Source organism: Miniopterus schreibersii (assembly GCF_964146895.1).
Source record: "Miniopterus schreibersii genome assembly, chromosome: 8".
In the NCBI taxonomy this organism is placed as follows: domain Eukaryota; kingdom Metazoa; phylum Chordata; class Mammalia; order Chiroptera; family Miniopteridae; genus Miniopterus; species Miniopterus schreibersii.
The window spans coordinates 79,083,463-79,109,829 of record NC_138109.1 but is presented as its reverse complement, the minus strand read 5'-3'; the positions used below and the strand labels follow the sequence as shown (position 1 = coordinate 79,109,829).

General features: G+C 44.5%; 1 protein-coding gene across 1 annotated transcript in view; it reads left to right on the top strand.

The window, feature by feature from the left end:
- Nucleotides 1-14,487, top strand: part of EIF2AK3 (eukaryotic translation initiation factor 2 alpha kinase 3) — a 72,943-nt gene extending 58,456 nt beyond the window's left edge. Inside the window, exons 14-17 of the mRNA XM_081144227.1 lie at nt 609-776; nt 5,509-5,610; nt 11,975-12,037; nt 13,313-14,487. Of these exons, the coding sequence (XP_081000353.1) occupies nt 609-776; nt 5,509-5,610; nt 11,975-12,037; nt 13,313-13,519 (540 nt within the window). The 3' untranslated portion in view covers nt 13,520-14,487. The remainder of the gene's footprint in view (nt 1-608; nt 777-5,508; nt 5,611-11,974; nt 12,038-13,312) is intronic.
- The last annotated feature ends 11,880 nt before the right edge of the window (nt 14,488-26,367 follow it).

Below are 26,367 nucleotides of genomic sequence, written 5' to 3'. Positions count from 1 at the left end.
TCTTCTCATGGAGCCAGACTGCCTGAGTTTGAGTCCCTGCTCCACCTTGGTAACATTGGGCAGTTTACCTAACTTCTCAGGGCCTTCTGAGCCTCAGTTTTCACATCTGTAAAATGCGACTAATAGAACTAATAGGCGTGTGAGTATTACATGAGTTAGTAGTAGGAAACAACTTAGAGTGGCTCCTGGCATATTTTAAATGCTATATATGCATTTACTTTTATTGTTACTATTATTGTAGTCATGGCTTCGGTTACAAATGTAGAGAGGCTTGCCAGGGGGAGAATATATAGAATAATAAGATTGCACATTAAATACCCTGGGCCCTAGGTAATGTGAATATCTAAATGTTTAAATAGATGCTGTTTAAATAGAGCTAAATGACTACATGTAAATGTTGACTCCCTCTACTAATCTCCCCTTCTCTTTACTCACAGTAATTGTCAGCATGGAAGGATTGTGTTGTTTTCAGATTAGCTCATTTTAAAGGAAACATGCTTGAGAATATCTAGTTTTTTGTATTCTGTTGTCATTGTAATAAATTCCCTTCGCTTTCTCTCCTTTTCTGTACACATCCATTGTGCTTTTGTCTGTTTTATTTTTTCCAGCCTTCCAACATATTCTTTACAATGGATGACGTGATCAAGGTTGGAGACTTTGGATTAGTGACGGCAATGGACCAGGATGAGGAGGAGCAGGTGGTTCTGACCCCAATGCCAGCATACCCCCGGCACACAGGACAAGTCGGGACCAAACTGTATATGAGCCCAGAACAGGTGAGGGGTTTTCCTTTCTTTCTTCATTAAAAACAGATTTTTAGCTCGCATGACCGCAAGCTAGATAATGCCCCATGAGTCCCCGTCTATGTTCTACTTAAAATACCCAATAAAATAAAAAATGAAACATATGAAGACTGGTTGTAGTGTTGCACAGCTAGGGGGCAGTTTCTATAACTTGAATTGAGGATGGATTAAAAACACACACTCAATGCATAAAACATGCTCACCCTCTGAACCAGAACCCGACAGCAACCAGAAATTTATAAAGAGACTTTGAACCCCTCCCAAACTTAACCCCAGTTTACCTTGTGTAAACTGTAGGAACTGTTTTCAAAGAAGCTAGAGCCAGAGGTACTATACTGAGCTGCCGTCTATCGTAATTCACGGGCAACTTCCAGAATGTACTGTGGCAGGAGATAAAGGTAGATAGACTGGAAAATCTTGCCTGTGGGATGCTGAGTCTCCGCCAGAACAGCGCAGAGACTGGGAGAGCAGTGGGAGCAGGCTGCCTGGAGAGCTTCAGAATAGCATCCCCAGCCACCATCAGGCTATTGGCATGCACAGGCTTATTTATGCTTAGGTCAGCCATTCTGACTTTTTGTTTTCAGTGTTGTGGGAGGGGAACAAGCTCTTCCACTGGATCTTGAGAAAAGCATTTCAAGGATCCATGAAGGGGAGATTGTGGTGCGGCATGGTTTATTTGTGACAAAGTCAAAGAATTTCCCTTCCTGGCTTCCCCATGTCCCACCTCCCTCCTTCCCACTATGGAAAAAGTCTTACCTTTCTTCAGCAGGGCCAAAATAAAACCCAGTGCCTAGAGTTTCTGCTTCATAGTCCTTTGGAGCCCACGCAGTCTGCCGAGGGCCCCAGGTGGCCACTAGACCTGTGTGGTTGCGTGGTTGCATGCTCCTGGGCAGGAGAGAACACGGACAAAGGGGGTAAATGCGGGTCACAGAGAGAGAGAGAGAGAGAGAGAGCGCTTTGTTCTCCTGAGGTTTTAACAAGGAGCTTTTTCAAAATAACCAATGAACTTCCCGAGGTTCTGTGGGCTTCTGATGGGTACAGTGATCCATTTCCTAGGTTAGACTGACAGGCCTCTAGGGTCAAGCCCTCCCCCTGCGTGATTTTGACTTTACTGGGCACGTGCTTATCTCCCCTGCTCTCCCTCCCACACACCATCCAGTCCTGGAGAAGGGAAGGGAGGAGGAGTATGAATCCCCTTGGAGGGAAATGCCGATTCCTTGGGGCGTGAGGCTGTAGCTTCCTGGGAAGCATAACAATGTCCGACTTCCCTTGCTCTCTTCCTCTCAATAGCTAGCTAATAACGGCAACACGAGTACCTGTTTATACATGTGAATATGATCGAGAACCCAAGAGTTTTCCTTACAAGATTTTATTTATCACTATTTGCTTATTAGAGATAAAACGGAAATTTTATAAAATTTTATTTAGTTAATAGCAATATTAAATCTATCTTTCCCTAAAGATATTTTTGTGATAAATATTTCCCCAAACAAAAAAGCATTGGTGAGAAGAGCGATATTGGTTTACATTTTAACAAATCTCTTTAGTACCTGACTTAAAAGAGCTGGATTCTCCTGTCTGTTTTTGCATTCAATTTGTTGCAATGTGTTATTTTGTGTGAAGTGAATGAAGACATGTGACCTCATACAATTATGTAGTTGGAAAGGGAGGAATGTTTTAATAGCATTTTCAGGTAATTGTGGGTATTCCTCTTTGATGGTGCATCAGAACTCAATAAGTGGTAGTTCCTTAAAGGTCATTTGCCCTGTGGAATCCAAAACCATACGTATCATTGAACATTTTCTACTCTGTTAAATACCCTTAGTTCGTTTTGCATTTTTTTAATACTCACCTGAGGATTTAGAGAGAGGAAGGGAGAAGGAGAGAGAGAGAGAAGCATCAATGTGAGAGAGAAACATTGATCAGTTCCCTCCTGCACGAGCCCTGACTGGGGATCGAAACTGCTACCTAGGTATGTACCCTGACCAGGAATTGATCCCATGACCCTCCGTGCACGGGGTGATGCTCCAACCAGCTGAGCCACACCAGTCAGGGCTCACTTTGCATTTTGAATGGATCCTTTACCCATGCATGGAAGCTAGATGAAAAATATACTAGGCCTCATTTATAGTTGGTAGTTGGTATTTGAACATTTATTAATAAATTAAAATAAGATATACTTTCGTTATTGCGGAAATTGGGGTACCGTCTTCCCCAGTGGGTGCTGGGGGTGGGGTCCTTATGATATCTCAAGAGAAAGAATTTTCTGAGATTCACATGGGAGGATGAGTGGTTTTTATTTTGCAAGGAATTACTTATTTGTATTTCTGAACTCCCATTTCCCTTAGTCCAATTATAGAAGAAGTGTAGCTGGGGCTTCAGTAGAGCTAGAAGCAAAGCCAGTGTTCAGAGTTTCTGTTCCGTGTTGCAGGCAGGTCTGGTTCAGCATCAGGCTAGTTAGAGTCCATTTGTCCATTGTGGGGGGAGGGGGGTGTTCACATGGCCATGGCCCTTGTGGGTAAATGCAGGGGAGCAAGGGTGAGAGAGCCCTACAAGCCAGGTGTGAAGCACAACATGCCAAGAGCAACCAAGAGAGTGAGAGAGCGAACTCCTTTATTTAGGGTATTAAATATCCCAAATCTCAAGCCTTTGCAGTGGCCACGCCCATTCTGGACAATGACCTGTTCCCAGGTGTGACTGACAAGCAAGTACCTTCCCGACAGCACCTCAGCTGTACTGGGCATGGGTCTGGTCTCCTCCCTGTCCGATCCCTTTCCGGCAGCGATCTGCAGGGAATAGACCAGTGGCTCCCTGGGGAGTGCACAGCTTTAGCTTCTTGGTGAAGCTGCCCAAATGACAGGCCTGTAACAACTGCCCCCCTCCTTTGCTCTTTCCCTATTATTAATAATTAGTTTAATTACAATGGAATCACTTTAATTTCAGATTTCTAGACCATAAATGTGTTTGAACACAAAACTTGTGAATGTTTTGCTGTAATCACTGTGCAGTGAAAAAAGATGATAGTGGTTTGTTTTGATTTACGTTTGTGTTTCTGTTTTGGCTAGCTGGAAATTTAAAACACCTTCCTAAGTAACTATTGGGTGAATAAAAATGCTCATGCAAAGTATTAAGAAAAAAGTGAAAGAAATGAAAAAGTATTGAAGTTCACAGGAAGTTATCAACATTCTATTTGGAGATATATTTATTTTAAAGTCTTCATTATATAAACACACTACTGCCTAAGTGACTTAGCATTCTGCTCGGTAGGAGGAGCTGCAGGATGTTAAACAGGAATGGGAACTCATACTGGTGAAACAACAGCATTATGGTAGATTTTAAGTTTTAAATAAAAAAGATAATCCTTTCTAGCCAATCTACTTAAAAAGGAGAAACCTCAAGTAAATTTAGAAATTAAAAATGAACCCCCCCCCCAGGCATGTTACTTTTACCTTCCTCACTCCTAAGCTCCAAGGGCCCTTTCTCTGCCTCTATAACTTGTTTCTTGAGCCCATTTCTTCTACCTCTGAGATAACTCCCCCATGCACAAACCTCTGTCCACATTTCCATCTCTCCTAGGGTGGGTGGAATCAGTTAGGGCCATCAACTGGGAGTGAACACTTACTGCCAGTGGCTTTTCATGAAGGCGTGTTAGTTTATGTTCTCCACATATCATATGGGGATGTCTTTTTCTCTGTACCTGGTAAGCTCTGTTGAATCTATTTTCTTTGCCTGTTTTCCAAGCCCCAGGGGTAAGAGGTAAGTGGTGAGAGGAAGGTGACACAGCTGGTGCTGACTTTGAGTCTGATGTTCTGTGTTCTGTGAGCACAGGGGCAGGCCGCTTGTGAGAATAACCTGGAGACAGGTAGCAAGTGCTGTTGGAGAGGAGGTTGTGGAGGGTTTGTCATCCAGGCTCCTACCTGTGACTCCCTCCTGCAGTGAGGAAATGCTGGTGTGGTGCTGTTCCCAGAGTAACACCCTTCTTTATTTTGCCAAATGTCAAGTTACAGGCCTGAAGCAAATTTCACAAATACAAGGCTTCTGCTGAGTCCCCCAAGGTCACCTAAATTTGAATGAGGCTTTGCTTCAGAGTGTTTGGGTTGTAATTCTTGTGTTCATTTTAACAAATAAGTATTTATTGAGGGCCTTCTCTATACTTAGCCCAGGGCTGGATGGTGGGAATACAAAAGAAATAGGCTCCTTCCCTGCAGGACTTCATCTCTGGCTGTGAATAGGAAATATGCACATGAAACATGCAACTAGGAATGCAGGGTAGTCCATAATTAAGTGCCCTAATGAGGGTGACGCAGTTGATTAGTGGTTTGGAGTAATGAAGATTTTCTCATAAAAATGGGTGAGCACTAAGATGGTTAGAAATGAGAGATCTGCTGTAGATAGTGTTCACTTTGAAAAACCTCACCTCAGGGTAGTGGAGCAGCTTTTACTGCTCCCACAAACCTCTCTAGCTGCCGGGCCTGCTTGGCTGATGCATATCTCAGGCAGGGTCCCTTCTGTGATGCTGACTAAGTTAATTACTCCCGCTGCCTAGAGTTGAAGAAAAGAGGCTTGTGAGGTTATTAACCCTTTGCTGACAGTCTATACCTAAACAAGTGACTACGTCAGCTCTGGGATTCACCAGTGCCATATTATCAAGTGTACTTTCTCTGTTAATCGTTTTCTAATATTTCTTCTTTATGTGTGATTTCAGATTCACGGAAACAGCTACTCTCATAAAGTGGACATCTTCTCGTTAGGCCTCATTCTGTTTGAGCTGTTGTACCCATTTGGCACACAGATGGAGAGAGTCAGGGTAAGTTCTCCCACCTCAAAAAAGGGGGAAAAAGGAAATATTCTTAATTTACAAAAGAATTTAAACAGGAAGTTATTCTTAATACCAGCAGATTAATTAACTACAAGTGACGGAGCTGTACAGGGAGAATTTGCAGGCAATTCACTTCCATTTAAAGCTCAGTCTTCAGAAATAGTTCAGTTGAATTTTTTTGGTTCCTTGTTGTTACTAAAACCTCGTACTGAGTAACTGTATTAAGTGCAAAGCAAGGGGAACCACACGGAGGTGGTGGGTGGCAGCACTGGTTGGTCACAGGAGAATATTCCGGAAGACAAGAGGCCACACACACATACACTTAAAAGCTGGCAAAGTAAGCGTAATTAATTTTTTCCTCTCAAACTGTGGCTTTTAGAAAGACAGCACTGGAAGTCTTTTGCAGGTACACCTCGGCCCCTTCTCCCCCACCCTTCGTGGTCACCCTCAGCTTTCCTGGCTGCTGTCCCTGGCACTTGCTTCCATAGTCCCTAAACTTAGGCCATCATCAGCATTTCTTCGTTGGTGTTAGATCTCATCTGTTGACTCCTGGCCGCAGGAGAAGAGGGTGTAGGTCTTACATGCGGCCAGAGGACGGTATCTTCTAGCCATGAGGACCTGCCGAGATGAGTCGATTTCAGAACACCCCGAAAGCTTCCAGGCAGGGATATTAAACAGGCCCAGCAGATGTAAAGCGTCAGGAATCATGGCACCAAAGGGCCCTATTAAGAATGTAAAAATACAGTCTACAGGATGGGAGAAAATATTTGTGAATCATGTACCTGATAAAGTCCTATATCCAGCATACATAAAGAACTAGTACAATTTGACAATAGAAAGACAACTAAATTAAAAAATGAGCAAAGGACTTAAATAGACATTTCTCCAAAGAAGGTTTACAAATGGGCAGTAAGCGTATTACTATTCGTTAGGGAAATACAAATCAAAGCCACAATGGGACACTAATTCACACCAAATAGGACGGGTATAGTAAGTGTTGGCAAGGATGTGGAGAAAGGGGCGCCCTCGTACATTGCTGGTGGGAATTTAAAATGGCACAGCTGCTGTGGAAAACAATTTGATAGTTACTCAAAAAGTTAAACGTAGACTTACATGTGACTCAGCAGTTTCACCCCTAGGTATATACCCAGGAGAAATGAAAACATGTTCACAAAAAATGTGTACACAGATGTTCATAGTAGCATTTTCATAATAGCCAGAAAGTGGAAACAACCCAATCAGCTGATGAATGGCAAAACAAAGTGTGGGGGACCCATTCAGTGGAATGTTATTCAGCCATAAAAAGGAAAGCAGTGGGTGTGGGGCGGAAAGGGTCAGTGGGGGGAAAGGGGACATCTGTAATATTTTGAACAATAAAAAAAAGAGAGAGAGGAAAAATAAAATGCTTAGAGATGAAAATAAATAAAAAGGAATGAAGTACTGATCTGTGCTACAACACAGATGAACCTTGAAAACGTTGTGCTAAGTGAAAAAAACAGACACAAGAGACCAGTATTTTATGATTTCATTTATATGAAATATCCAGAATAGGCAAATCCATAGAGAGAAAATAGATTAGTAGTTCCCAGGGGCTGGGGGGGTAGAAGGAGATGGAGTGACTGCGTAATGGGTCTGAGGTTTCTTTCTGGGTGATGGAAATGTTCTGGAATTAGATAGTGGTGGTGGTTGTACAACATATGAATAGAACAGAAACCACTGAGTTATATACTTTAAATGGTTGAGATGGTGAATTTTATTTATGTGAATTTTATTTCAATTAGAAATGTAAAAAACAACAACGCATATTGTTGTGTAAGAAAGTTTTGGTTAAATGAAGTCAATATTTCTCTTGACCATGCAGATATTGTTCTATGCTAGATCAAATGTACTCTGACTTTTTCTTTCTGATGCAATCCTTTTCTCAGAATTGCCTTTTCTCGATTGCTTAGTTTTCGATCGACCTTGGTTGTAATTTTTAACTAATGTTCAAAATCTGTCACATATCAAACAATATTTTCTCAGTACTTCAATATAGCTTATTTATCTACCTATCACTAGGGAAAGTGGGTAGTAAGCAGGCAGATAGATAGATAGATAGATAGATAGATAGATAGATAGATAGATAGATAGATAGATAGATAGATAGACAGACAGAGAGACAGACAGACAGACAGACAGACAGACAGACAGACAGACAGACAGACAGACAGATAGATAGATAGATAGATAGATAGATAGATAGATAGATAGATAATAGATTGATAGGTAGATGATAGATATGTTCATTTTTTTTTTTCTGGAGTCTTCTTCTGAAAGCCTTTGCCTTTCAGTCTGTTCTGATCCTCCCTGGACCTTCTGTAAATTGTCAGCCAAGGACGCACTTCCTACCCTCCTGGCCAGGACCCTTTATTTGCTGGATTCCATGTTTCCCCCTTTTTCTTGCATTACTCTCTTATTTTGCTGGAGCACATTCTGCAATAAGTTCCTCAGAAGGAATATGTGAGAGATACATTTTTAGAGTTCTCAAATATGTGAAAATGTGTTTTTCCCCCCATCCTCACACATAATTGAAGTTGGCCAGGTTCCAGTTCTAGATTGGAAATAATTCCCCTCAGAATGCTGAGGGCATCGACTCATGTAGCTACAGCGCTACTGTGGCAAAGCTATACCGACCGATCTGATGCCTGACTTGTTTATATGGATTTGTTTGACCTGTATTATTTTTCTTTCTGGAAGCTTTTAGACTTTACCTTTATCAGTACTGTTAGGAAACTTAGTCCTTTCATTACTGTGTTCAATACTTGGTGGATTCTTTCAGTTAAAAGATATGAATCCTTCAGTTCTAATAAATGTCTTGTATTTTTTGATAAGTTCTTCTCCAGTTTTTCTGTTTCCTTTTCTTGGAACCCCTGACTTAATCTTATAAACACCTATTATTTTTTTCTCCTATTTTCATCTTCCTGTCTTTTTATACTGTCCTTTGCAAGAGTTCCTTAACTTGTTATTCCAACTTTTCTAATTACTTTTTCATTTTGACCATCCAATTTTTATTGTCCAAGATTGTTCCTTTTTAATAGCACTTTACTCTTTTTACATGGATTTAGTATCTTTATTTATCTCTGAGCATCTCAGTTATGTGGGTGTGTGTTAAATTTTCTTATCCCTGTATTGTCTCTTTCCTCTGGGTTTTTAATTTTTTTTAAATTAATATAGAGCCACAGGAAGCTGCAAATGTAATACAGAGAGAGTCAGTGTGCCCCTCACCAGTTTCTCGTAATGGTTACATCTTACATAGTTACAGGGCAGTGTCAACACCAGGAGTTGATGTGGGTACAGTGTGTGTGTAGCTCCATGTTCTTTTACCTCAGGTATAGATTTGTGTGAGTGCCACTGCAGTGTGCACACAGGACAGGACTGTTCCATCACCATAGAAATTCCCTCCTGCTACCCTTTGTAGTCACACTTCCCTCCCTGCCCAGATCGCTAACTCGGGGTTTTTAATGGTTTTTTCTCACGTTGGTAATCCTGAGCCATTCATTCACACTTAAGAATAGGGCTCTGAAATGGAGCCTGGGACGGACTTCACTGTGAGGGCTGCGATTCAGTTCCTACGTTGGGGTGTGGTGGGGAACCCCCCACATGTCAGCATCTGCAGACCTTTCCTCCAGAACATGCTCTCCAGAGAGGTGGCTTCGCTGTATCTGAGAAGAGTGGGCGGTGGGGGCCGCTCTCCGCCTCCTCCTGCTGTTCCTGCCTACAGCACACACCTTTCCTCTACTGAGCGACCCTGAGTCTGGACTTTTCTTGGTTTACTTTTTGCAGAAAATAAACCTCGCCTGTTTATATGCAAATGTATCCCTCCACGTACACGCTTTCAGATCGTCTGCCCCGTGTTCATCGGCCGCGTGGCTTCCCTTCCCCTCTTCTGCTAAAGTAGTTGCTATGCTTCTATCCTCTTTATGTCTCCCAGAAATTTGACTTTTCTTCCAGTGCACTCATCTTTATAGACATACATTTTACATTCTCTGCACTTGTTTTAGTGCAAATGTTTACTGAAAATGTAGTAGAAAATCTGCCATGATTAGCCACAATTTCTCTGAAGTTCTCTAGTGAATGTGAAGCAGACCATTCAGTGATTTGAGCAAGGTCCTTTTTAAACTCATTTTTATTGAGGTACAATTTACATACAATAAAGCACTTTAAGTGTAGAGTTGGATGAGTTTTGAAGAGTTTATATACCCGTGTAATCACCACTACATTCAAAACATAGTACATTTCTATCTCCTGGGAAAGTTTCCTTTGCCCTTTCCCAGTCAGGCCCCTGCCACCATCAGGCAACTGCTCATCGACTTTCTGCCTTTTCTAAGGCCTCATATAAATGGAATCTTTCAAGACAATCTCTTTTGCGTCTGCCTGTTTTGACTCACCAAAAAGTTTTTGAGACTCATTCGTGTTACTCATTGTATCAGTAGGTCATTCATTTTTGTCAGTAATATTCCATTGTGTGTATACCACAGTTCTGTACCCATTCACCTATTGAGAAACGTTTATGAATAAAGATACTGTGGATATTTGTGAACAAGTCTTTCTGTAGACATTTTTTCATTTGTCTTGGGCACTTACCAAGGTAGGATTGATAAGCTCTGTGGTAAGGGGTTTAACTTTATAAGGAGGTGCCGTTTTACATTCCCACGCCAGTGCAGGAGAGCTCTGGTTCTTCCACATCCTTGCCAACCCTACGTTCAGTCTTCACAGTGTTGGCCATCCTGGAACCTTCATGTGGTGTGAGTTTCCATTTCTCTGATGGCTAGTGACTTCAACCATCCTTTCAAGTCCTTTGCCAGATAATTTGAAGTTCAGTTTATCAGTCTTTTATGCTATGCTTTTTGTTGAAATGACTCTCCATTTTCCCCATTGAATTATGGTCAAGGTCCTTTTTCAATTCTAAGTTTTAGAATAAAAATCTTTGTTTTAAAATGTTATATAGCCCTAGCCAGTTTTGCTCAGTGGTTAGAGCATGGGCCTGTGGACTGAAGGGTCCTGGGTTCGATTCCAGCCAAGGGTATGCGCCTCAGTTGCAGGCTCGATCTCCAGCCCCATTGGGGCATTTGTGGGAGGCTGCCAGTTGATGTATCTCTTTCACATTGATGTTTCTCTCTCTCTCTCTTTCTCTCTCCATTCCACTCTCTCTGAAAAGCAATGGAAAAAGTATCCTCAAATGAGGATTATAAATAAATAATAAAATGTTATATAATTAAAATTAATTCAGTGAGTCCAGGCTCAAGCATTTATCTGCACTCAGTTTGGTATGACCTGCCTGTTAGCAGATGAAACCCTCCCTCCTAGGGCCTGCAGCGTAGATTCGGCTAGTTAAGTTTCTGTTTTCTTTTAGTGGGAAGTAACAAATGACAACCTAGTTCTCACTTTTTTTTAAGTACACTCCAGCTTATTTCTCTCTTTTTTTTATTTTAATTTTTTTATTTTTATTGAATTTATTGGAGTGACATTGGTTGAAAAAATTATATAGGTTTCAGGTAAACAATTCTATATAATACATCACCTGTATATTGTATTGTGTGCTCACCACCCCAACTTACATCACCTTCCACCACCATTTATCCCCCTTTTACCCTCTTCTACCTCCCTCCACCTTTTCCAGTTTATTTCTTAAGAAATCTAAGGCTTATTTGCTTTGTTTCATTTCTAAAAACTGGTTTTTGTCATCATTACAGAAATATGAGGTACTGTGCTAAGTGAGGCACTAAATTACCTCATTTAATTCTCAAACAGCCGTACAGGGTGGGCCCTATTGTGTTTGTTTTGTAGATAAGGAAACTGGAATATAAAGAATAGTAATTGATATGAAAATTTCCCAGAGAACTTTTAAAAGCTTAATTTTATACTCAGTATTTAGTGTAATTGATTTGGTTTTCTTCACTCAAAAAAAGAAGAAAAGATTCTCCTTTTATCAAGTTCAAAGATGTTAGAAGCTGATGGGAAAGGTTCCTCACTGAAGGACACGGTGGCTTCGTCAGGGGCTGGGGTGCCTTTGGTGCAGTGGCCTGCGTTCGGCCGTGGCCGGGAGCGATGTCTGCGCAGCTCAGGCGTAATTGCACCTGAGCCGCCTCCCGGATTTGGTCCTTGGCCAGCACGTGCTCCTGGGCCCAGGAAGTGCCGGTGTGGTCACATCAGGAAGGCTGCTGATGAGCTCTCCATCTCTTCAGAGTCACCCTTTCTCCTAGGCTCTCCTTTAAAATATCAAAAATACTTTTATGTTTAAATAGATCTATGTATCAAAATAGATTTAAAGATAAGTAACACTTTTCTTTCTTTTTCTGTTCTTTCTTTTTAGATCTTAACTGATGTAAGAGATCTCAGATTTCCACCACTGTTTACTCAGAAATATCCTCGTGAGGTTTGTATAATTCTCATCTTTTATTTTCTTTAGAATCATATTTAGAACTTAAAGGGTCCTTAGCGGTCAGTTCATCAGTTGCCCTGTTTTACTGATGAGGAAGCCAAAGGTCTAGAGAGGAAAGGAACCTGATCCCAGGAACACACAGCTTTTTAACATCAGAGACTGGAGCTCAGCCCAGCCTTGGGCCTGGTCTGTGCTCTGAAGCTGCTGGATCCCTGCAGGGATAGAGTGTTGGACCCTCACAGGGATAGTCAGACACTTACCTCCCCTGCAGGGATAGAGTCCTGTTATTATGCTATTAATTGCTTTATCTTAGTGAATTTGGGAGTGATCTTAAAAACTGGCTGCTTTGGGGGTTGGGGGCCCTAGTTTGTGCTGATTTTATGCTAGAGTTACCCCTCAGAATGATGCAGCACATGGTCAAGAGTGCGGGGAGGGACATTTAGCTGGTCTTGAATGGGAAAAGTTCTGTGTAATGAACCTTTGAAGTTTCTTTTTTCAGCTTTTATTTTTTTTTCCATAAAATATTTAGTCGACAAACATTCATAAATGTATACATTGATGAATCTTGAATTTTCTTAAATAATTAAGTTGAAATAAATTAGACTTACCACAAATTGAAGTCTGTTTATCTTTCAGTGTTATAAGTATAATGAAGAATTGCAGTAGAATGAATTCTGTAATAGAGAGATACACTAACCTAAATGAAATATATTTTACTAAAAATTATTTTGTTATATATTTTGCAAATTTAGTGAATCAATTCCCAAGGTGGCTCATAAGAATATGTTACATTAATAAGGTTCAAAAGTTTTTAAAGGTGTCAGGTGTTGATCTCTGGCGTGGTTATATTTTAATTGAAATTTTTATTGAAATGATTGTACATTTACATGCAGTTGTAAGATGCATTTGTTTTTAAAGTCAGATTATGTCTGTGTTTCAAGGATATGATTTAAGAGCCAGTATTATATGTTAGATAGCAAACAATTACCCACAATGGGCCATGTTTATGTGGAGCAGGAGCTGGCAGACTGAGCCACAGGCCAAGAGCAGCCTGCTGCCCGTTTGCAATGAAGTTTTGGGAATGGCCATGCCCGTTGGCTTACATGTCTGGGCTGCACTTTGTCCTGCAGTGGCAGAGTTGAGAAGTTGCATCAGAAACTGGCTTGCAGACAGTGTGCTTACAGAAAAATGTTGCTGACTCCTGAGTTAGGGGGCTGGTTAGTGGTCTAAACCTGGCCCTTTTATCACAAAACAATGTTTATATTTCAGTATATGATGGTTCACGACATGCTCTCTCCCTCCCCCACGGCACGGCCTGAGGCTACAGACATCATTGAAAATGCTGTATTTGAGGACTTGGAGATCCCAGGAAAAACAGTGCTCAGGCAGAGGTCCCGATCCTTGAGCTCATCTGGAACAAAACATTCGAGACAGTCCAGCGACTCTCATAGCCCTTTGCCAAGCAGTTCGCCTTAAGTTGTGCCTGTGCCCCTAACAGATGGCTCGGAGTGGTCCCTGCTCAGGAACGTGACCTTCCAGAACTGTGGACTGGAGAGCTGGTTCTTTGCTCAGCTTCATTTTGAACTACTTTTTCTAAATCAAACTTAAGCTGAATTTTGGGACATAACCTAATTGAGCCAACTCTTGATTTTTGCTGGCTTCAAGGAGAGAGCTTTCGCTAATTCACGAGGGGTCCTTTTTCTCTGTGGGTCTCCTGAGACTGGCTGGCCACGCTCTGTGGCCCTCGCCTGTTGCCTAGGGAGGTCAGGCAATCTCCCAGATTAAGAGAGAGATATTTTTATAGTACAGAATCATAAACATTCCTACATACAGTATCTATGTTGTTCTAGAAATACGCTTTCTAGAGAGACTGCTGGTTTTGAAACTGATTTCCAAAAGGCTGGCTCCGTTTTTGTCCCTGGTGGGTAAATGGGGAATCTACACTATTCTGGAGGACAAGTAGCACAAATTGCACAGCGGTTTATGTCCATAGCTAGTTTTATAGTGGCATTTGTAACATTAGATAGCTATATTTCTCAGATGGCTCTAGGAAGCATAAGAGCTTTTTGTACTTTACCTCCAAAGAAGCTTTTTATGTAAATTGGTCAAAAGTTCTGGCTTCGGGGTGAGAAAGCAACTGTAGTAAGAAATGAGTCACACGTGCAGTTAACTTTTTCGATTACAGGCTTCAAACCGAATAAAATCCAAGCATCTTATGTGTAATTCTGTAGGGTGGTACTTTCCCAAAACTGATTATAGATAATAGTTTAATCATGTAACCTGGTAACATTTTTATTTTTCACTGTAAATATGTGTGTTTTTTATTTATAAAAATTCTGAACTCAATCCATTTGGGTTGGTGGTATATAGAACGCACTTACGTGTGTTAACTATTGTGACTTCTTTCAAGTCTAAATGATTTAATAAAACTTTTATTAATTATTTATGGTTGACTCTTATTTGGGGGAATTAGCCACCAAACGGTAGTTTTCAAAATTTCAAAATACAATCATACGTCTAAGGAGGGTCATAACCCCACCCTCAAACTCACTCCTAACCTATTCCAAACAAGTGTCTTCGCTGTTATTTTCCGGAGACTTGACCAGGATCAAGTCCTTTTCAAAATTCCCTGGGCTTCTAGTCTAGAGACATTTCCTCAGGCCTACTCTGTGCCTGGACTGGGGACGTGAAGAGGACCCCCCCCCCCCCCCCAAAGGGAGACCAGGAGCGGCCACGCTGGTGGAGCTAATACCACAGCAGGTGTGATGTGTGTCACCTGGGGCCCGCGGCATGCTGGGTGACTAGTACAAACAAGCCAGACACAAGCTTTCAGGTCAAAGTGCACAATTACTTCCATCTCACAGGCAGGTAATGCCTGTCTCACAGTTATGAGCATTCTGTAAGCTGGACGGTCATGTCACGGACACGATGCCCTCTACCCTGCCCCGGCTCCTCCATGCAGCTTGACCGTCCTTTCTCTCCACGGGCTCCGTGTGCTCCTGGCCAGCCCATCGCCACCTCTTCTCTCGGTCAGCCTGCTTCAGTTGCTGCCCCCCTGCCTCCTTCCCTCTTCACCCCGCCAGTCCCAGCTGCAGGCCCGTGACCCTGACAGGCACCCTGAGAGCTGTGTTAGGACAGCCGCTCACCTGTGGGGAGGCACAGCTCCAGAAAGGTGCTGGGATTTGCCCCAGACCACAAAGCCAGCGGAGCAGAACTGGGACCAAACCCCAGGTGTTCTGACTCCCAGTCCGGGGTTTGCCTACGCCCTTGCACCAAGCTATCTAAGGATTTGCAAAACTTTTGCTTGATAGTCAGGCCTTCGTTTTCATCCTGCTTGTGCCTTCGCTGGTCACAGGAGGAAAGTAGGCACAGGAGGTTCACGGCTGGGCCAGCAGGACCTAGTAAGTCCAGCAGTTTCAAGAACAGTCTCTGTTCTCACCCAGAGCCCTTTCTTCTGACTCCAGATTTACTCTCCCCTCTAGTCGAATTGTTGCTTTTCTGGCATCTTTCTGAGCCCCTCCCTCCACACTTGCCTCTCCTTTGCCCACTTTGTACCTAATAACACCTGCCATTGTCAGGCCACAGTAACTCTGATGTAAGTGAGCTTCTTTAATAGCTGAGGTCCCAGGGGTAGGGGCACAGCTTGTAATCCCAGCGATGCCCAGCATAAAGCCCGGTCCTGGGTTACAGATCTGTAGGTTTACATTTGGAGAACATAACAACTGACACAGCTGCAGTAGACAGCCAGCTGGGGATTGGGCCAGTCACTGCAATAAACACTCGGCAGAGGGTAAGGAGGAAAGGTGGTTGAACAGTTTTGATGCTAAACACAGGTAAAAGTCTCAAATCCTGAAAGTTTTCTAAAGGAAGGAAACCTTATGGTTTAATTTAAATGAGAGAAGAAATGGCTGGGACACTTAGCACCCACATAGCTCCGTCCCTCTTCCACTGGAGGGTGTATTTACTTTGGGTGCGTTTACACCGAAAGCTATTGTATTTCTCCAAGGAAGCAGAGATAGAAGGAGCTCCCGGAGCAGGCAGTGGAGTGGCTCATCCTTCCTCCTGGAGGAGCCCCGGGCTGAGCAGGAACTCGGGGTGGGGAGGGGGGTCTTCGGGGCCCACCCTGGGGCCACCGCCCTTTCCACAACTGGACTGGAGAGGCATCCCTTGAGGCTTTCCCTCCGGGGCCCTACCCCTTCAACGACAGCAGCTGCCGCTAGGGGCCCGCTTTTCCTTGCCCACGGAATTAAATAGCTGAGGGCTGAAGTAAAAAACTCCCCCGCCTGCCCAGGTGTTCCCCTCCTCCAAAAGTGAGGACAGCGTGACGAGTGTGTCTACAGGTGACCGACCCGAGCATTCCAGATAGGGGAGAATTCAGCCAGACCCAGTCCCGAATGTTTTTGCCATGAACTGCCTTTAAATTCCTCCAGTGGACAGTGACTTAAAACAATAAACATAGGAGTCGTGTGCCCCTAATCCCTGGGGAGCAGCAGAGCAGCTCCCTTCTCGGGCCTCCGCCTGCTCTGGCGCTGGGGACAGATTGGGGAAGGGACGCGGGAGGCTGGCGGGGAGGAGAGCAGTGAGAAAAGGCCGTCTCTACTGCGAGCACAAACTAGAGCAGCCTGAGAAACCCTTTTGAGGAGAGAGCCGGGACACTGGAGTTAACTGAGTACGGGTAAAGGGGGAAGGTGCCTCCTGGTTTCGGGTGCTGGAAATTGGACAGAACCCAGAAGAAGGAGCGTGTGTGTAAGGACCTGTTCTCTTTTGAGAATGGTGAGTTTCACAGACCTGTGGTGAAAAGGTGGGGCTTTACTCCAAACAGAATGGGCAGCCGCTGGGAGTTTGTGAGCTGAGGAGCGACATGAGATGTTAAGATCCCCGTGGCGAGGGAGGAAGACGGTGCACTGGAGAGAGGAGCCGGGGCAGAGAACCAGGCAGAGGCCTCTATCCAGTGAGAGGTCAGAGGGCCTGGGCCGCATCAGTGGGAGCCCGAAGAGATCTGCTGACCGGCGACTAAAGATATTCTGTCATTGCCCTTACTGTGGAGTTTTTTGGGTTTTTAATTTAATTTTATTATTATTATTATTGTGTGAGAGAACCATCGGTTTGTTGTTCCGCTTGTTTATGCTTCCATTGGCTGATTTTTGTATGTGCCCTGATCAGGGATCGAACTCCCAACCTTGGCGAATCCAGAGGATGCTCCAACCAGCTGAGCCGCCCGGCCAGGGCTGGGTGGGCTGTTGAAGGATTCCTTCAAGGGCTGCTGCAGTGCGCGGCGGCCCACACGCTGCCCTCTGAAGCGATGTGAGCTTTTAGAGCACCCAGAGACACGGTCGGAAGCAGGGCGGGGAGAACTGGGTGGGGAGAGGGTCGGAAACCGTGCCCAGCGTGCTGGCCCACAGCGCGGGCGCCCTGGGAGGGGCCGGCAGGATGCTCAGGCCCCAGAAAGGTCACAAAGCTGCCCAGAGAAGGTTAGAGAGGGTTTGATACTGAGAAGTAATGAAGGGGAAAGAGTGTTTGTTTGAAGAAAAACTCAGGGTAATGGCTGAGTAAATGACGGGCATTTGTACAACGGGCATTATGCGGACGAGCTGGCAGTGTAAGTAGAAAGATTCGTGTCTGTGAAGCAGCTAAATGACAAATCTGCAAGTTGCAGCCAAAGAGGACAGCTTCTCTCCCTGGGTAAATGACGTATTTGCGTGGGCCCAGGCCCTTTAGAAGCAGCCACACCAAACCCATCCTGGTTGCCTTGGGAGTGGGTTTGGGGCCGGGGCTTGAGGAAGACAACGGTTAACTTCGACAAGCATCTCGGTCATTGTTTAACTTCTTCCAACACAGGCACTACTTTGGGGATTAATAATACTATATTAATAAAACGAAAACGGAAGCCAATAAACCGAATTTGCAGGATTTTAATTGATCTCCTCTTTGTACCCTGCTTTATAGTTGAGAGGGACTTAACGTGGCCTCGCTTGCTTCTCCTAGGACCTTTGCAATCCCGGTATTTTCACTGCTGTTTGGTATGTGAGGAAACGCCACAATTCTTAAAGTAACTACTGTAGCGTCGCAGGACACTTGTAATAATCCACTTAGTTCCACCGCCCTCTTTGCATAACAATTCTCACTTCTTCGAATCCCTCCGGTCCAGAGGCGGTTAGAGGAAGGGGCCACCGGCCACCGGCCACCGGCGCACCCGGCTCTGCAGCTAAGCTGCCTCCTGCTCGCTGTTCACAGCTTTCTTGAGCCCTGTGATGTTTCCTTCGCTAGATAGCTCGGGCGAGATCGGTGGATAAGACCCGGGATGTTTTCAGCATAAAAGCCGTTCAGGCCCCGCCAGGCATGGCTCAGCGGTTGAGCGTCCACCTGGGATCCAGGCGATCAGGGTTCGATTCCCGGTGAGGGCACATGCCCGGGTTGCCGGCTCGATCAATGACTCTCTCATCATTGATGTTTCTCTCTCTCTCTCTCCCTCTCCTTTCCTCTCTCTGAAATCAATAAAGATATATTTTTTTAAAAAAGCTGTTCAGCAGTAAGTACTCAGTAAACAGAGGTTTAAAATGGTCAGAACCTCGGTTCCCTCAACTCTAAATTAGGCACAGTTGGTGAATAGTTATCGCGAGGATGCAACGGCATAGCTGTGGTTTAAAGATACGCAAATCTGTGCACATACGCAAATCCATGATCACACGACGGGGAGACGCAGAGAGAACCCCCTCCCCCCCCCCCGTTACTGCTGGGCGCCCAAGAAATGGAAAGAAAGAAAACTAGGGTTGGAGGAAAGGAAAACGACCTCCTAGTAAGATGTGCGAGTATATGCGATACAGATACGCGACGCTTCTAAAGCCGCGCGTTTCTGCAGAAGTGCAGGCGGGGGCCGCGCACGCACAGCCGGCCCTGGACGCGCGTGGAAACGTCCAGTGACCCCGACGGCCCGGGCGTGCCGCGGGGTGTGAGCTCGGGAGAGGGGCGCCTGCCGGGAACTCCTCCCTCCCCCGGGGCTTTAGCCCTAAGCCGCGGGCAGCAGGTAGCCCGGGGTCGCCCCCCTTGCACTCGGCGGGGTGTCGGCGCCGCGTGGCCGGAGGGCTCGGGATCGAAGCTGGGCGGCTGCGGCGGGGTTCCCGGGGCTGCTGCTCCGCCTCCGGCCGCTGGGCGGCGCCGCGAATCGCAGGCCCGCGGGGGGAAGAGCTTCGACCGGCCGCGGGGGGCGACAGCACACCGAGGGGAGGCGGGTGCCGGGCTCTGCGGGGCGGCGCCGCCCTGGGTCCCGGAGGAGTGGCGCTGGGCCGGGGCGCTGCACCCCAGGAGGAGCGGGCGGCCGGGCGTCAGCTACCCCCCGGCCGCGGGGTCGGGGCTCCGCGGGTGGGAGGCGAACGTCCGCGGGCCGCCCGCCCCGAGGCCTGGGCTGAGCATCTCACCCGGTGCTCGCCCGGTTACAGGGGAAGGGGGGCTGCGCGGCACCTCTCGGGGAGGGAAGGGAGGGAGGGGGGAGGGGGAGGGGAGGGAGGGGGAGGGGAGGGGAGGGGGAAGGGAGGGGAGGGAGGGGAGGGAGGGGGAAGGGAGGGGAGGGAGGAGGGAGGGGAGGGAGGGGAGGGAGGGGAGGGAGGGGGAGGGGAGAGGGGAGGGAGGGGAGAGGGGAGGGAGGGGAGAGGGGAGGGAGGAGGGAGGGAAGGGAGGAGGGAGGGAAGGGAGGGAGGGGGGAGGGGGAGGGGAGGGAGGGGGAGGGGAGGGGGAAGGGAGGGGAGGGAGGAGGGAGGGGAGGGGGAGGGGAGGGAGGGGGAGGGGAGGGAGGGGAGGGGGAGGGGGAGGGGGAGGGGAGGGAGGGGGAGGGGAAGGGAGGGGAGGGGGGAGGGAGGGGAGGGGGAGGGGAGGGAGGGGGAGGGGAGGGAGGGGAGGGAGGGGGAGGGGAGAGGGGAGGGAGGGGAGAGGGGAGGGAGGGGAGAGGGGAGGGAGGAGGGAGGGAGGGGAGGGGAGGGGAGGGGGAAGGGAGGGATGGGGAGGGAGGGGGAGGGGAGAGGGGAGGGAGGGGGAGGGGAGGGAGGGGGAGGGGAGAGGGGAGGGAGGGGAGAGGGGAGGGAGGGGAGAGGGGAGGGAGGGGAGAGGGGAGGGAGGGGAGAGGGGAGGGAGGAGGGAGGGAGGGGAGGGGAGGGGAGGGGGAAGGGAGGGATGGGGGAGGGGGAGGAGGGAGGAAGGTCGGCTGGAGGGAACGTGCCCGACGCCCTTGGGCGCCGGGAGGAGCGCCACCCGGTCGCACTGGGACGGCCTTTTGCGCCTGTGTCGGTGTAAATTTGAAAGCGGGTTCCTCTGGGCACAACAGTTCCCCTTTTGGAATCAGTTCCACAGAAGTAATCACACAGAGTATTAACCTCGGTGGGAAAGGCAGGTAAAGGGATTCTGTCTTTAAATGCGTCGGTCACCCCGCCTGGGGGCCCAACCGCCCCGCCTTCAGGATCCCCGCCCCAGGGTGCCAGCCAGGGTGCCAGCCAGGGTGCCAGCGGAGGGGAGGCGCAGTGTCCTATAAAACAGCAAGGGGAGTTTAAAAATCTCACTTAAATCAGTTTAAAAAGCCAAGAGATTGAGATATCAATAGAAAATAAACAAAAGTTAAAAATAATAAATTCACCGTAGGGAAAACACTAATGATGATCATACGGAAGATGTCGTTCACTAGTGATAATTATGCCAATTAAAAGGTTACTTTTGCTTTATTAGATTAGAAAATCTCTTAGGATTTTATAATATTGCATGCTTATGAAGACAAGAGATAGGCTCCTTCATACACCGTTGATGGAGTTACATTGGGGTACAGCTTTCTCTGTGAAGGAATTTGACTATATCAATCGATCAATCATGGAATTTTGAAAATGGTCTTTCTTGTTGACCTAATAATGCCCTTCTAGTATTAAAAAAAATTAGCAAGGGATCTTAGATGTGTTTATCTTTGTAGTGATAAGAATAAAATTAAAAATATCTAAACATCCTGCAATAGGGAAATAGTTGGAGACACTATGACGCTCCAAAAGTAAACCAGTCACCATTTCAAAAAATAGGTTTTATTACTTTTACTATGAACCAGACACTGAACTAAAACGTTTCTGTACCTGATTTTAGTCCTCGGTGAGATAAGCTCGACTGTCACCTTCACCGATGAGGAGTGAAGGCCCTTTAACTTGCACCAAGCGTTCTCCACTGAACCGGAGCCCAAACAGATCTGCTTCCTGACATTCTTAAAAAGTCTTAAAAAACACCGAGGAAAATGTTTATAATTTAATAAGAAAAATTAGCCAAGATATAAAATTGTATATTCAGTCTGATCTCAACTATATAAAATGTGCTTTTTAAAAAAATTAAAAGGAAATAAAAGAAACTAATGTGTATGCATGATAGGCTTATGGACATTTTGTTCTATATGATTTTATATTTTCTAAGTTGTCAAGAATTAACCGATATTTTTGTAATCAGCATAAGGCAATAGTATATTAGCTAATAAAATTAAAGATAAAAATAGAGTTTTAGGAAGAACTTGTCTCCTTCTGTGATAAAGCTAGCACCTTTTATACTCACTAATGAAACCTTCAAATTATAATTCATGATTTTAATACAACTAATACTAGACTATAGTATACTATTTAAAACTGAAAATATATAGCTTACGTGTTAGAATATGCAATTTCTACTTTACCTAAAGTGATTGAGAAAATTTTACTTTAGGTTCTATAAACATAAGAAGCAAATCTCAAGAATAAAAAATATAAATCATGTGTGTTTAGCAGCCATCTCCTTAGACACTGAGGCACATTCACCATACATGGGGCAAGACCGGCCCTGACGGCTGGATCAGCTGGAGCACCCTCGCCATCTGCTGTTCCAGCCATTGACTCGGCCACTTGCTTATCAAGGGCACTAAAGTGTGACCAAAAAAGTCATTTTTAACTGCTCTTTACTAGCAATGTCTAAGAAAAATAATCCTGAATACTTTTTATATAGCCCATACCCAAGCCATATACAAACTTGGTTTCCCAAACATTATTGCAAAAAAAAAAACTAAAATATTTTGAGATCCTTCTTTTCAAAGCAGTATTTTCTTTTGTCCATTCAAATGTAAAAATATTATTTTGATTTGCTGTTTATTAAGGCTATCTCTATTTTTATTTTTATATTTTCCATGGACGACCTATGCCAAACACGAGCATGATAGATGTTTTCTAATTATCCAAAATTCATTACTGCCCCAGGAAGTAGAACAATGTATAATGGAATAAGGGATAAATGTCAACATTAAACACTTTCAAACCATTTACCAAATATTCCTGTGCGTCAGGCAGTGTTGTAAGAGCCAGACATACACAGACCTACTGTTGAAAGGTATAAAAATACCTAGGTAACAGACTAGAACATTAGAACAGACCCAAAGGGAAACACAACGTTTTAAAATTTTCTTCTAAAAGCAAGCTTATGTTATTTTATAATAAACATGTGTAAATGCATTGTCAATTATCTAAAATAATCATTCACACAGATAGGCATTTGTTCTTTATACAATAAGCAAATAAACACTAGGTTAGAGACAAGTATGTATCAAAATACAAAAAAATGCGATTATTCGATGTCCCCTAGTATGTTTAGAAGATCTTTGGAGGTTTTTTGTTTTTGTTTTGTTTTGTTTTTAACATATTTTTATTGATTTCAGAGAGAGAGGAAGGGAGAGGGAGAGAGAGAGAAACATCAATGATGAGAGTGAGTCAGTGATCGGCTGCTTCCTGCACGCCCCCTGCCGGGGATCGAGCCAGCGACCCAGACATGTCCCCCTCCCAGAAATTCAACCTCGATCTCCTGGCTCATAGGTCGATGTTCAAGGGCTAAGCCATGCCGGCCAGGCAGGATCTTTGTTTCTACCAAAAAAATTATTTACTCAAAGTTTAAGGTCAAACTAAGACTCAAGTGTATTTGTCCCTCGCAGGGTCCTCTGAAACTTACGACCTCCTTCATAGTCGATATGTTTGAGGATGTCTGATCTCCCTTTCTGCCCATTTTCCCCGATCAATCAGTCCTCACAGCTCCAACTAAAACTCTTTTGCCTGAATGCTCTTCCCATATTTTCAACAGCCCCGAGGTGTTTTTGTCTTTTTGTTTTTGGTTTTGTTTTTGCCTAGATGTACCACAAGAATGAACATCACATATCCATAATGCAACTCATTATTTTCTTCCACGACTGAGAGCATGAAACTCTCGATCTAGTGAGAAAAGGCCAAAAATAAAAAACAAATACATTAAAAAGAGAATCAAGGAACAATAAGGACTAGAAGGAAGGCCAAGATCAGAGGACGTTTTTCCTGAAGAGGTACCGTTGCGTTAATGACCCAAGAACAAAAGCCAGACATAAAAAAAACATGTGAAGAAAAGCATTGACCTGGAAAACAAAAGAGAATCAACTGAAACACTATGAAAGATACTAAGAGTTCAGTGAGATGACACCAACCAAACAATAAATAATCAATAGTGCTTTTCTATATCAGCCAAAGTCGCCTAAAAAAAGGAGAGTGCGGCCGGCGTGGCTCAGCGGTTGAGCATCAGTCTATGATCCAGGAGACTGAGGTTCGATTCCCCGTCAGGGCACATGCCCGGTTGTGGGCTCGATCCCTAATAGGGGGCGTGCAGGAGGCAGCCGATCAGTGACTTATCACTGATGTTTCTCTCTCTCCCTCTCCTTTCCTCTCTCTGAAATCAATAAAGATATAATTTTTTAAAAAAGGGGGGGATCTACTTACAAATGACAAGTCAAATATATAAGATAAGTAAGCATTAAAAGTTTTAAATGCATAGACTCTGTATATAAATTCTAAAATTATATGAAGGGAGCATACACATTTGAGTAAATCAAGACAAGTACTTTTATAAAATAGACACACAATTTATGCAAATGACTTTTTCACTAAATCTATAAATATCTCGGGAACAAAACGTCATGTGGGATAAGATTCAATAGACCCATTTTATGGCTCATCTGGAAAAATAAATTAATGTTTGGGAACAGCCAGCCAATAAATTTCCGGGCAGGAGACATGAAAGAACTTTGTCAATGACATAAAAATGTATCATAATAACCTCAAAACACACAAAAAACCAAAGTGAAAATGCAGTAAGAATCCAAATCATATAAAAATTTATGCCATAACAGGGAAACATTTCAAATCAAATGGGAAGAAATCCAATTTTTCAATAAATGAAGTTAATACAAGCAGCTTTCATATGTAAAAGGATGGCTCTCTACCTTCCCCTACACTAAAATGAAGTCCAGACCAATTAAAGATTTAATGTCAAAAACACAACCACCTAATGTGATACCAAAGACAGAAGGAAATCAAAGGAAGACAAGTGATAGATGTACTTATGTAATTTAATATTTATTAATGTCAAACACAAATTTTAAAATCAACCAAACTGGGTTAATAGCCTTATTTTATAAAATATTCTTATAATTAATAAGAAAACAATTCATCCAAGACTCTCATAGGAAAAAAAAAAAATTAATGCAACCAAGAAATATAGGGGTAAAATTTTGACTTTATTAGTAGTACATTTTGTTTTGAAAGAGTACCTATTTACCTATGAACTGGCAAGGACCGCAAAGGTTGGGAAGAGGTGGGTGGACTGGACACTGACTGAGCGTTGGCGCGATGAGCGGGGAGCTCTGGAAGCCCGTTTACAGCGGGTGGTTAACCGGGCGGCCTGGAGCCAGCCACCCCGGTCCGAAGGCCGCTCACCACTTCGGGCAGCGGGAGTGTTACTCAAATCTGCTTAACTCACTGCTCCTTATCTGTAAAATGGGGGTAATAATATTTCTTGTCTAATAAAGTTAAGAAGTAAATGAGCTAAAACATGTAGAAGATTTAGAGTTGTCCCCGGCACATTCTAAGCACTAGCTGCTGCCTCTGGTTACTGTTACTTATGTGTGATACACCGTCCATGTCGCTGTGACCTACGGGCTGTTAAAGCAAAGGCCTCTTTTACTCCTCCGTCTCTTTCTTTGTTCACAGTATGCATTCTTTCTGAAAACATTTTCCATCTTAACTTTCCAAATACTGCAATAACCCTGTTTTCTTAAATTTCTGTAATTTTTCTACTGTTCAAAAAACGACAAGGTTCAGTCCATGATCTTTTCATCTTCCTCCTTTCGACAGTCAGTTGCTAGGAGAAGTAATCCACAGTCACGGTTTTGGCTCAACCCAAGGCCTTGATTTTTCACAGAGTGTCGGTCATGCCCAAATGTGAAGCACACGCCTTCTCGCCTCTTCAAAAGGCAGCTGCCTTCACTTTTCAAGCTGTTCCTAGTCTCTGTGTCGCTTGGACCTGAGCTCTCATTCCGCTGACTCTTCCTGGTCTTTATTCCCATTTTCAGCAAGATGACCTAGTTTTTAGATTGTTCTTCTAAAGCCTTTCTCAAATATGCTCTTTCCTGGCCATCCACGGCCAGCGGGCAATGCCTCGGCAGCCCGTCTCTTCTGTTCTCCCGGCCATCACCAGCCCCTGGTTCTCCACGGGCCCCAAGAGTAAAGCAAAAGCTCTGCAGTTAGGTCTTAAGGGCTTTGCACAGTCTGAGCCCAGGTGTTTTTAGGATGGCACTGAACACACCTATCCCCCTCTATACTGTAGTTTAAATAGCCTGTTCTCTTCTATCCAGTTAGCTTGGAATATATTAATCTTCATGCCCGAAATACTCCCCCTCTCCGTCAAAACAAAATCTTAGCCACTCTGTCGTAGAGCAGACACTACCCGGTAGAGAAATCCTCTCTCAGCTGGCCGACGCCGTGCTCACTAACTCTGTGGGACTCTCATGTAATCTGGTCAGAGCTTTTATTCCACTCTGAGGCAGGTTGCTGGCAAACAGGAAATGTGCTTTGCTCGTGCCAGACTGGCGTTGCCTTGAACAGAGGAGGCATGGGATTTTGTTATTTAATGAATGAATTTCAGTCTGATTCAGATTGTTTCTCGGGTTGATGAGGGTGTTAGTTTTTTGTTCTGCTTTATTTTGTTTTTCAAAGCACAGAACCCCTTCTCTAAATGAAAATTGATACAAGAGGAGCCCGAAGTGACTAACAGATATCCAAAGTAGGGTCTCCCTACTGTGCGGAGGGTCCTGGGCAAACAGCTACACCCTGTGCACCCCACCCGCAATAAAAGTCCCCAAAGGGTACTGAATATACCAGAAGTATTATCTATTCTAGATTCTAATGTTCCTCTGAAAAATACTACTGATAACTAATAAATTAGTATGCTGTATATATTTTATAAGTACTTTATTTTTTCAGCCAGTTGAAACATTTTAG